Source organism: Mustela nigripes, chromosome 17, assembly GCF_022355385.1.
Source record: "Mustela nigripes isolate SB6536 chromosome 17, MUSNIG.SB6536, whole genome shotgun sequence".
In the NCBI taxonomy this organism is placed as follows: domain Eukaryota; kingdom Metazoa; phylum Chordata; class Mammalia; order Carnivora; family Mustelidae; genus Mustela; species Mustela nigripes.
This window is the reverse complement of record NC_081573.1, coordinates 5837781-5849009: the sequence shown is the minus strand read 5'-3', so window position 1 is coordinate 5849009 and position 11229 is coordinate 5837781. Positions and strand designations below refer to the sequence as shown.

General features: G+C 56.5%; 1 protein-coding gene across 5 annotated transcripts; it reads right to left on the bottom strand.

Annotated features, from left to right (window-relative positions):
• Nucleotides 1-4290: 4290 nt before the first annotated feature.
• MAMSTR (MEF2 activating motif and SAP domain containing transcriptional regulator) lies at nt 4291-10839 on the bottom strand. 5 transcript variants are annotated; one of them, XM_059383263.1, is made up of 10 exons: nt 10451-10839; nt 9915-9998; nt 8730-8768; nt 7891-8072; nt 7525-7709; nt 6897-7011; nt 6576-6770; nt 6008-6283; nt 5878-5932; nt 4291-5686 (listed from the first exon to the last, which is right to left on the bottom strand). In XM_059383263.1, the coding sequence occupies exons 2-10, from the start codon at nt 9970-9972 to the stop codon at nt 5403-5405; spliced, it is 1389 nt and encodes a 462-aa protein (XP_059239246.1). In that variant the 5' UTR covers nt 9973-9998; nt 10451-10839; the 3' UTR covers nt 4291-5402. The 5 variants fall into 5 exon arrangements, with proteins under 5 accessions (XP_059239246.1, XP_059239244.1, XP_059239245.1 ...); XM_059383261.1 differs by lacking the exons at nt 9915-9998; nt 10451-10839 and adding an exon at nt 9400-9630; XM_059383262.1 differs by lacking the exons at nt 9915-9998; nt 10451-10839 and adding an exon at nt 9400-9630 and having other exon boundaries at nt 6008-6253.
• Between the last annotated feature and the right edge of the window lie 390 nt (nt 10840-11229).

Below are 11229 nucleotides of genomic sequence, written 5' to 3'. Positions count from 1 at the left end.
AAAAAAAAAAGATTTTTGTTTACTTATTTGACAGAGGGAGGGAACACAAGCAGAGGGAGTTGGAGAGGGAGACACAGGCTTCCCGGTGAGCAGGGAGCCTGACACAGGGCCCTAGGACCATGACCTGAGCCAAAGGCAGATGCTTAATGACTTACAAATTTTTTTAAGAGACCTCTAGTAGCTCAGTGGATTAACTGTCTGCCTTTGGCCTAGGTCATGATCCCAGGATCCCCACACTGGACTCCCTGCTCAATGGGGAGCCTACTTCTCCCTCTCCCTCTACCTACCACTCTCCTTGGATTGTTCTGTCAAATAAACAATTTTTTTTTTTTAAATAAAGTAGTCTCTATACCCAGTGTAGGGCTCGAACTCATGACCACCAAATCAAGACTCGCACACTCTACTAGCTGAGCCAGCCAGGCACTTAGTTTCTTAACTAATACACAACCTCCCAAAAAACAGTAACTATGGTACTTAAGATCATGATCATGAGATCATGACCTGAGCAGAATAATATGGACATCTTCCTAGACAGCCCACACCGATTCCTGGCTCTTAACTGCAGGCTCTCAAGACACCTGATTCATAATCTAGTCCAGAATTTTATCTGGGGTCCCGGGAACATAGCAGTATCATCTGTCTCCTATATCTTGCACCCTCTAGGACATCATACCATCCCCATTCTCCAGATTTTTTAAAATTTATTTTTAATTTATTTTCAGCATAACAGTATTCATTGTTTTTGTACCACACCCAGTGCTCCATGCAATCCATGCCCTCTCTAATACCCACCACCTGGTTCCCCCAACCCCCCCCCCCCCCACCATATTTTTTTTTTAATCAATTGCAGAGTAAAGCTAATCTGGTCCATATGCTTCAGATAATCTTAAATATACATTATTATATACTATAAGCCAGCAGGGCCCTGAGCTGGGAGAAGGCAGTCATATTTCCTAAAAACCTGAGGCTAGAGGCACCTGGGTGGCTCAGTGGGTTAAGCCTCTGACTTGGGCTCGGTCATGATTTCAGGGTCCTGGGATCGAGCCTCGCATCGGGCTCTCTGCTCAGTGGAGAGCCTGCTTTCCCCTCTCTCTCTGCCTGCCTCTCTGCCTACTTGTGATCTCTCTGCCAAATGAATAAATAAAAGCTTTATAAGGGGGAAAAAAAACAAAAAAAGAACCCGAGGCTGGTTTGTCTGCTTAGAGCGGCCCCTGTTAGGAACTGAATTTTGCCTCCCAGAAGGGATTATGTTGAAGGAAGGCCTGAGCCCCAGGACCTGTCAATGCAACTTATTCGGAAATAGGGTTTTTGAAAATGTAGTCAAGATCATTAGGGGGGGCCCTAATCCAATAGGACTGTGTCCTTTTTAATTTTTTTTTAAAGATTTTATTTATTAGAGCAAAGCAAGAGAAAGCACAAGCAGGGGGAGTAGCAGAGGGAGAGGGAGAAGCAGACTCCCCACTGAGTGGGGAGCCTGATGTGTCTAGACACCCAGGCATGTCTAACATCACATATCTGAGATTCATTCATGTTCTTGCAAGTTTCAGTCATTCACTGCCTTTTCACGGGCTGTTGATCTGTTCCTCCATTTGATGGATGCTCGGGTTATTGCCAGTTCGGGGCTATACTCTCATGAACATTGGCCCATATATCTTTGTGTAGGCATGTTATCCTATCTCTTGGGAAAATACATAGGAGTGAGGTCTTCTATGAGGGCACAGAGGAGAATGGACTTTTCTGGTGTCCCCCACCAGGCAGGGGCTGGGCTCAAATTCTGAATGCAGGGTTGGCTCCAAATTTGGTTTCCGGATCCCAAGGGGAGGAGAGAGGCCTGTCCCCCCAGGAAGTGCAGGCTCCAGACTCCCATTTGCCTATTTTCCCCCCAGTTCAGCCACCTGTTCCGTCCCTACCCTGGGCTCTGGGGTCCTCACCACTAGGCTGCCTGGGGTCTGGAAGTCCCCTATCACCCACCCCAAGGGATAAACAAGACTTGAGGTTCAGAAGAGGTAACAGCCCAACAGACTGGGGATGAAAAAGGGGACGACATCAAGCCTCGTGCATGGCCCCCATGAGGGCAGCCATGTGCTAGAGGAATGGAAGTCAATCCACCCCAGGGGGGCGGTGACAAGGGCGGACGCCTCATGAAGGTGTCCCACGCCAGGTGCGGTTCTAAGCACTCTGCACACATGAACTCATTCAATCCCCAGCCGACCGCGTGGAGAAGGTACTATTGCTCTTGTCCCCATTATCAAGATGAGACAACTAAGGCCCAGGGAGGTTCAATGGGTCACCCTAGGCCGTGGAGAGTGATGGAGAGATGCGTCCACCCAGCTCGATCTTGACCGGGGAGAGGAGACTCTCGGTTGCCATGGCACCAGCCCCTGTGTCATCCGTCCCTGGGGGTGTTTCCCCCGGGGGAAATTCACATTCTGTAATGGGACTGCACTCGATGATGGTGGATGGGGGATTGTCTTGGGGTGTCTGGTGGAGTTGGATGCTAGGGGGGCGACACCCTGGAGGTGTAGAGGGAAAATAATGGAATGGAAATCAACGATGGGGAGCAGCAACAGAGGGGGGTGCATGGTAACATAGACCAAGGAGGGAGGGAGAGACAGGGGTGGAGGGAGAAATGGGGAGGGGCAGGGGAGGAGGAGAAAGAGAAAAATGAGTATATTCTCCAGTCTCCTCAATGTGTCCTTCCGGAGATTATGTCTGTAAGACAAATGGATTGGGGCTCCTGGGTGGCTCAGTGGGTTAAGCGGCTGCTTTTGGCTGGGGTGGTGATCCTGCAGTTCTGGGATCGAACCCCGCGTTGGCCTCCCTGCTCAGTGGGGAGCCTGCTTCTCCCTCTCCTTCCATGCTCTCTCTCTCAAGTAAATAAATACAATCTTAAAAAAGAAAAGAAAGGAAATTGATAATTTTGGTCATTTTTCAAATATATTCTTGGTCTTTTTCATGTGTCGACTGAGCTCATGGGACGGCAATGCGGTGCTCCCCATCTTCCTGTGTCCCCCTTTGGTCCAGCCCTGGGGTGCAGTGCAGTCCTCTCCCCGGGGCACCAGAAGGAGCAACCGGAATGTGTGGAGAAGGGTTGGGTGACAGGTGGTGGGGAGCATAGGGCCCACGTCCTCTCCAGTGCTGGCTTCAAACATGTACCCAGTACCCAAGCCGGTGCACATCTTTCAAATCTCCTACCGGAAAATTCCTTAGCCTCCACCCTTTGCCCCGACTCCCTCTGGAGCTGCCCTCCTCCCCTGGACACAGGAGACAGGGGGACAGAGAGTCACAAGCTCAGACTCGGGCCAAGATGGAGACAGACAGAAGCCCCACCACACCCCTTCCTGATCTTTCCTGCGCTGATGGCATCCCTTTACCAACAATTTTCAGCCTGATAGGAAGGTGCCCGCAAGCCCCAGCTGCCTCCTGCCTCCAGCCCCAAATTCTGAGGCAGCCACAGCAGCCACACCACCTCCCTTTTGTTCCAGCAGCCCTGGCCTCACAAGGTTCCCCAGGCCGTTCCTCTGATCACCCTCCCGGTTCCCCACGGCTTCTGGTACTTTCTAGGAGTCATGGCCCCACTGCCGTGAAAATACCTGTCACCCAGCGCTGGAATTTTCTCTGTGCAAATGTTCGAGGTTCACCAGAGCAGAGACTGAGGCTTTGTTTTTCCAACTCTGAGGGCACAGTTCCCCTCAGATCTAGATCCCTCTTCCTGACTCTGGGCACCCAGCCCCCCATCCTCTGTGTGCTCTCTTGCATTCATTATGGCTTTTTATTTCCCATATTTCTGGTGTTTTGACATCTGGAGGGATGGCCCTTCCCAGGGCTAGCCTATTCCAGGGATAATAAAGGACTCTCCCAGGAGCGTGATTTGCATATGCAAACCAACCAATCCAGAGCCCAGACCCCCCCCCCCCCAACCTCTTCCTTTATGAGCTCCTTTACTCTGGACCATGATTACTCTGCTTCATCACCCCAGGACCACGTTTCAGACAACTAGGGATGGTCCCTACACCCCAGAGCCAGCTGAAATCATGCACACCAGACAATCTTAAGCCAGCTTACCCTCTCTCCTCTGTTCCTTTGCTGGGAAACCACAACAAAGGCTCTTGCTCTGGGCTCCCCTCTCCCCCTCTTGCCTCCTGACCAATAGTGGGACCTCCCCATGTGGCCACGCATGGCTTCCACACCCCCTTCTTTGGGGATCTGTGAAAATAACAAACTATATATATATATATATATATATATATATATATATATTTTTTTTTTTTTTTTTTTTAAGTAGGCTCCACGTCCAGCATGGAGCCCAATGCAGAGCTTGAATTCACGACCCTGAGATGGAGACCTGAGCTGAGATCTAGAGTCTGCCACCAAACCGACTGAGTTACCCAGGTGCCCCAACCAAGGATCTTTTCCATGGAGGTCATTCCCATCCATTGGCTTCCCCACACCTGAATAATAATAAAACCTACACTTTACAAGATTTTGCTGCTAAGGGCTTCCTCTGTGACCTTCCTCCCAGGAATGCCCTGGGGTTCAAGGTGCCCAGCAGTCTACGCCCCACCCTCTCCTCATGACTCACGGCCTCAAACTGACCAGAGGGGTGTAGTGGAGTCTCCAAATATGGTCCCCAATGACCATGCCTCCAAGATGCATACATCTGTGTAGCCCCCCCCTCGCATATCCCGCCAGCCCAACTTGCATCAGCCAATGGAGTGTAGTGAACGTGACACTGGACCAGTCCCAAGCTCGGTCTTTGTGACACTGGCAGCTTCTGCTCCCCCCTTGAGTAATGCTTGCTTTGGAGGACCCTGAGGTACTGTGTAGGGAACCCAGCTACCCTGTTGGAGAGACCACAGCCCAGCTGGCTCCAGCCTACTAGCCATTCCTGCCAAGGCGCAAGACACGTCTGAGCTACCTTGAATGGTCCAGCCCTCTTGGACCCTACGCGACTGCAGCCCTAGTTATATGATGCTGGAGAATCACCTTGCTGAACTGGTCAACCCATGAAATTGTGAGTGAGCCTTCTCTCTTGCACCCAAAAAATACAGACCACCTTCCCGACTCCCATCTAGTTGGCAGCACTAGGGGAGGGGAGAAGTCGGGAACAAAAACATCCGGGAGGTCTCCGAAGGAAGCAGCAGGCAGCTTGTTTGCTCTGGCCAGCAGCAAATGACACATCCCGGCCCCCAACCACACAACCATGGAGGGGATCACATGGAGGTCAGGCAGGGGAAAGTCTGGTGGTTAGCATGTCAGCAGCGGTTGGGGGGCGCCCAATGAGGATGAGAGGTGTCTCTGATTCTGTGTCTGTGGTGGGAGGGGCTCTGCCGGTTGTCCGACCCCCTCCTTTGAGAGTCTGTCTCAGTGACCTTCCCATCCCCTGGAAACCACAGCACCCATCACCATGGATCCGCCAGCAGGTCCCACAGCCGGGTTCCACTGGAGTCAGATAAGTCAGCAGAGAAGATGCTGGGGGCTGGGGAGCCACAGCCTAGCAGGGGACCCCCACTTAGAGCCTCCAGCCAGTCCAAGGAGTCTGTGGGGCCCCTGGGAGAGGGGGACGGGGAGTTTGTGGGGGACGGGAGCGAGGAAGAGAAGACAGATGAGAGGCCTTCGGAATCCGGGGAGGAGGACAGCACGTCGAAGGAGCCGGGGAAGTCCAAGGGGATGGGGGGCAGCGGGTCTGCAGGAGAAGGGATGGAGTGTGAGTTTAGGAAGGTAGAGATACGGACCCCACTTGTTTCCAGAAATCCAAGTCCCCAGCCCACTCCTCCCTAGAACCCAGGACTCCAGACCCTAACTTCTTCCTCCCGTGGACTAGGTCTCCAGAACCTCAGCCTCCTCCTCCCCCAAATCTAGGAGTTCGACTCTTACCCTCAGGCTCCACCTGATCCTCCAGGATGTCATCAATGCCCCGGTTCGGAAGCAACTGCGGATGGGCAGAAGCGGCGTGAGCCCGGGATCCCGCCCCATCCTGACCGAGACCTGGCCCGCTCCCGCTCACCTGCGCCCTGCGGATGGCTTCCTGCAGCTCCTCCTCCAGCGTCAGGGCCGCTGTGGGCAGTGCCGCGGGAGGTGTCGGTGCTGGAGCCGCAGCCGCAGCCGCAGCCGCAGCCGCAGCCGCAGCCGCAGCCCGAAGCGGAGCCGGAGCCGGAGCCGGAGCCGGAGCCGAGGCCGGAGTCGAGGCAGGAGCCGGAGCGGCAGTCGGACCCGCAGCGGTAGCAGGAGTTTCCGGGGCACGTGCAGGAGGCTGAGCGTGAGAGTTGGCGCTTGGCTTGAGCTAGAACCGCAAAGAGGCGTTCCCATATACCACGCCCACCGGGAGCAACCCCACCCACTCGCAGCTGTGGCTCCACCCCCTGGACTCCTCCGGGCCCTGCGCTCGCTGGTCGACCGCCTCCCTCCGGTTTCGCCCCGTAATCTTTCATTGGGTTCTCTTCCCTTATGATCCGCCCATTTAGGGGTCTTAGCCACGCCCCGCGCACCTCATTGGCTATCCTTCTATCGACTTCCCGCCCCGTCCCGCTTTGTCTTCTCCTCACTGGTCCATACGCGCGTAGCCCCGCCCTCACCGAGCCCTGCCTCCGGACGGCTCCCAGAGCCTTGGGCCTGAGGCGCGGCCAGGGAGCACACGCTGGACCGTCCTCGCGCCGCGGCTTCGGCCGCTGGCGGGGCAGGGCGCCGCTGCGCATGCGCTCCAGGAGCATCGACTTAGTCCCCGACACAGGGAGGCCCCGAAGGCGCAGCTGCTGCCGGAGCTCTGAGACCTGGGGTGGGGGGGGGGGGGGGGAAGAGGCCTTGCTGGGAGGGTTCCGGGGCGCAGGCGGGAGCTGGGGCTGGACATTTGGAAACCAGGGAGAGGGCCAGCCTGGGAAGTTACTCCCCACACTCACCGTCAGCTCCTCCAGCTTAAGGGTCTGAAGTTCCAACTTGTGTGGAGGGGGCAAGGGGCTGGGGACTCCAGGTGGGGAGGGAGTGAGGGCAGTGGGCTTCATCCTGGCGGTAGTCCTAAGGAGGGAATCAGAGGTTAAAGGGGGTGGAGAGAGACGGGGCATTCCAGGGTCCTCAAAGGCAGGGGCTTGTGAGGAGGAAAGAGAGGCTAATTCCTGGGGCTCCTGGGTGGTTCAGTGGATTAAGCTCTGCCTTCGGCTCAGGTCATGGTCTCGGGGTCCTGGGATCGGGGTCCTGGGATCGAGCCCCACATCTGCCTCAGCATCCCTGCTTTCCCCCTCTCTCTCTGCCTGACTCTCTGCCTACTTGTGATCTCTCTCTGTCAAATAAATAAATAAAATCTTTAAAACAAAAAAGAGAGAGAGAGGCTAATTCCTGTGCGTGGGCAATCTCTTGGGTTTGAAGCCAGGACTCCCTGGGAACCGAAGGAAGAGGGACTGGGAACTGACTCTCGAATCGTGGGGGAGAAAGGGTTTGGGGGCTGGACTCCCCTGCTCTTGGACTCTGGGTTTGAGGGAGGAGGATGGGGAGCCTGAATTTTCCCCCAGAGAACAAAACCAGGGATCATACCTGGGAGGTGGCTGCTGTGACTTTGTCCCTTCCCATAGAGGTGGTCCTAGGGGACCCAGGGCCAACCCTTTGGCCTGGGGGTTTACCCTGGACCCCTGTCTCCGCCCTGGGGGCATGTACTGGTGGTAGGTCAAGTTCCCCTTTGGCTTGGGCTCTCTCCAATGTTGGGAGATCTTGGGGGACTCCTGAAAAAGTGGGTGTGATGTCATATGCTTCAGCTCTGGCCCCACTGTCCTGCCTCAGCGAGTCATGCAAAGCATGGCGTTGGCTTGGCATCACCAGAAAGGAGCCAAAAGGGCAACGGCAAGGATGACCAATGCTAGCTAGACTCTCCGGGGTACTTCTCCTCACTCACTGGAGACTCACCTTCAGGGACCTCCAAGGGCTGTATTCTGATTCAAGAAGCAGGTCCCCAGGGTTGAAGAGGAAAGGGGTGGGGCCCTTGGGGGAGACTGGGGCTGGAGCTCCGGGAGCCAGAGTGGGGTCTGTGGCTGAGACCCAGGGATCTGGATCCAAGACCGGGGAGGCAGTGAAGGACCTGGAAAGGCCTGTAGACAGGAAGCCGGGCAGGGAGGGAGAACACTGTGTGGAAAGGAGGGCACTGGAGGCCTCAGCCACCCCCCATCCTCCCCTCACCCTGCCAACCCCCCCCCCCCAGTGTGGGAGGGAAACCCAGCATTAGGAGGTGGGTGTCCAGACTCCTGGATCTCAGGGCAGAGGTTCCAGAATTTTATATTCTCCAGAAAGGCAGGAATCATGTCCTCAGTCACTAAGGGGTGCGGTGGCTGAGGATCAACAGATTTTGGGGTTTTTTCTGGAGCAGCTGTGGGGCCAGCACTCCTGGTTCTTGAGGAGAGAGAGAAGCCGAAAGCCACATCCTGAGATTCGAGTGCGTGCCCAGTGTGGAGTCTGGGATGCCTGTCCTCTCCAAAGAAACGGGATCTGGACTCACGCATATCGTCGGAGTGGGAAAAGTCATAGAGAAGGAAGCAGAGCTATGAGGGGGGTGGGGGAGCCAGGAACCTGTACTCTGGGGTCCTCAGGAAGGAACAGGATCAGACTTAGAGGTATCCCTGGTATAGGGGCTGGGGCTCAGGAATCAGTGCCTGACATCTGGCAGCTGCACTCCGGGGCGCCCCCCCCCCCACACACCCGGTGGTGGGCCTCCATCCATCCATCCCCTCCCTTTCAGGGCCCACACTTACTTGGGTCCTGATACCGTCTGTGGATCCGAAGCTGGAGGACTATGGAGGGAGGAGGGGGGCAGGAGGAGAAAGGCGGGAAGGGAGTGTCCAGGAGCCTGGGCTGGCAGGCCGTGTGAACTGCAGTTGGCAGGACCTACATGCCAGCCCCCTTACACACCCCATGCAGGCGGGTGGGCCGGCAGCTTGTTCCCTCTCCTGGGCCTCCCGCCTGCTCCCTGCTCCCTGCCAGAGCTGTTCTGGAACCAAGAGCCAGCCCTGCCCCCAGCTCCACCTGCCCCCTTCGTGAGCACGTGCCCACCCCCACCCAAGGCATGACCGCCATCTTGGCAGCCTGACCTGTGGGCACCTCACCTCTTCTGGTCCATGCGCTCCCGTTTGCACAAGCCTGCTTCCTTCTGTGTAGCCCTGGGGCCTCCCCATACTCACTCCCTCTGCACATGCATCTCCCTGGGCTCTGGTCTGGTACCTGAGCCACTTTGGGGCACTTGCACCCTTTGATATACTTCCTCCTTGGCTCACTCTGCCTTGGCACCCACCCAGCCTTACTGACACCTCTTTGCACATTCAGGATTTGGCTTCAGGTTCTGGAGCAGGGGTCTCTCTGGGCACATTGCACGCGCACTCTCTGGCACACTCCTTGTACTTTGGGGACTGGTGTCTTTGTACCCACCCAGCATATTCATTTGCATGCTCGTATGCCCTTGGCCTACTGAGGAACTGACATCCAATGCCACACTCCCTTGTACACTTCCGGTCATCATTGGGACCTAAAATACAACCTTTGCATGCTCAAGGTTTGCTACAGTGCACTGTCCCCTCAGCAACACTCCCACACTGCCACACTGCCCACTCCCCACTCTTGTGCACTCCTCCTCTTTGCATGCATTTCAATTTAAGCCCCTGCTCCTTTACAATACCTGATCTGCAAACCCACCCCTAGCCACCCACTCCTCACTGTTTACAGGAACATGGCGTTGGCCATTTGCACCCTCCTTGAGCCCCCAAAACTCAGCCCCTTTGCTTGGGCCTCTTTTATACACAAATGACCTTTTGCCCAGAAAACACCCGCCTTGTTGGTCCCACGGCCCCCCTCCCACCTCTCCTACCACACACATTACCCAGGAGTATTTCAGTCCCAGGACCCAGAAGACCCCTTCCCTGTATGCATAGAGAGAAGGCTCTCACCAGATCTGAACTTGGAACGAATGATTTGGGAGCGCTGAGAGGAAGTCGCGAGAGTCATTGCCAAATCTGTGATGGGGACCTGGACTGAGGGGAGGACAGGGTCCCCATGGGAGGAGGGTCAGAGTGGAGGTCAGGAGGCTGCCCCTTCATGTGAAGGCAGCAGGGAAAGGGCCTTGGGGGCTTAGGGATAGGAGAGGCCTTGAGTCAGAACTTGGGGGAGGAGGGCCTGGGAGCCCGGAATCCTGGTTGAGGGCCCCAATTCCTGGAGCCTGGGGGAGGAAATACTGGGATCTATGAAGGGAGACCCTTCACCCACGGGGTGAAGGGACAGCTCAATATTCTGAAGGTACTAGAATCCAACACCCTTGATCAAGAGGGGAAAGGGACCTGGTACGTTCCTGCGGAATGGGAAGGGGCTTTGCCACCTGCGTGGGTGGGTGTCAGCCACCATGGTCTGTGAGGAAGGGACTGGGACCAGAGAGGTGACAGAAGAGTTAAGGTGGGATCCCCCCACCCCCATCCCAGGGGCTTCTCACCAGGTGAGCTCCACGCAGCAGTGCTCTGGAGCGTGTTGAGTCCCCTGGTCTAGGCTGCAGGCCGCAGGGTCCGCCCCACCAGCCTAGGACCGCCTAGGACACCCCTTTCTAGGGCGTGCCAGGAGCCTGTGGAATGGGGCGGGGCGGGGTAGGGGAGACTGGAGACCCGCCTGGGACCCTGAGAAGGGGCGGGAGCACGGGCTGGGAGGGACTGGGGCGGGGCGAACGTCAGGGTTCCCAGGGTCGCTCCTTCTCCGCGTCCTGGGGCTGCGGGGTCGGGCGGGGCAGTGGCGGGCGGACTGACAGAAGCAGGTGCCTGTAGAGGGGCGCCGGTTGAGCAGCGGGAGCAGGTGGTCGCGACCCAAGCCTGCGGGCAGGTGCCACCTGTCGCTTATTTTTTCCCTGACGCAGCAGCAGGAGTCGGATTTAGGGGAGTGGAAAATTCAAACTGGAGCCCCGAACTCCTGGATCCGAGGGATAAGGGGGCTGGGGACCTGGACTCCCGGGTTTGAGGGAGGAGTTGGGTGGGGGCCCGGACTTCCGGATGTGAGGAAGGAGGGATGCCAGCACAAGGACGAGAGGTGTTGGGATTCGGCATTGTGCCCGACAGGCAGAAATGTCCAGATGGGGGCTGGGGACCCGGACTCCTGGGTCTGAGGGAGAAGAGGTCTGGACTATAGTCTTTGGGGTCGGAGGGAGAGAAGGAGAGAGCTCTGTCCTGAAATGCGTGGGAGGCCCCAGGGCTCCGGGTTTGGATTTCACACAGCAGGGCAAGCTGA

Excerpts from the sequence above, each read along its gene's own strand:
- MAMSTR (XM_059383261.1), bottom strand. The coding sequence starts at position 9,490 with ATGATGACCGGAAGTGTACAAGGGAGTGTGGCATTGGATGTCAGTTCC. Across the intron at positions 6,284-6,575 it reads CCGTCCGGAGGCAGGGCTCG|CTCAAGCCAAGCGCCAACTC; the intron begins GTGAGGGCGGGG and ends TTGCGGTTCTAG. Across the intron at positions 5,933-6,007 it reads AAGCCATCCGCAGGGCGCAG|TTGCTTCCGAACCGGGGCAT; the intron begins GTGAGCGGGAGC and ends GCCCATCCGCAG.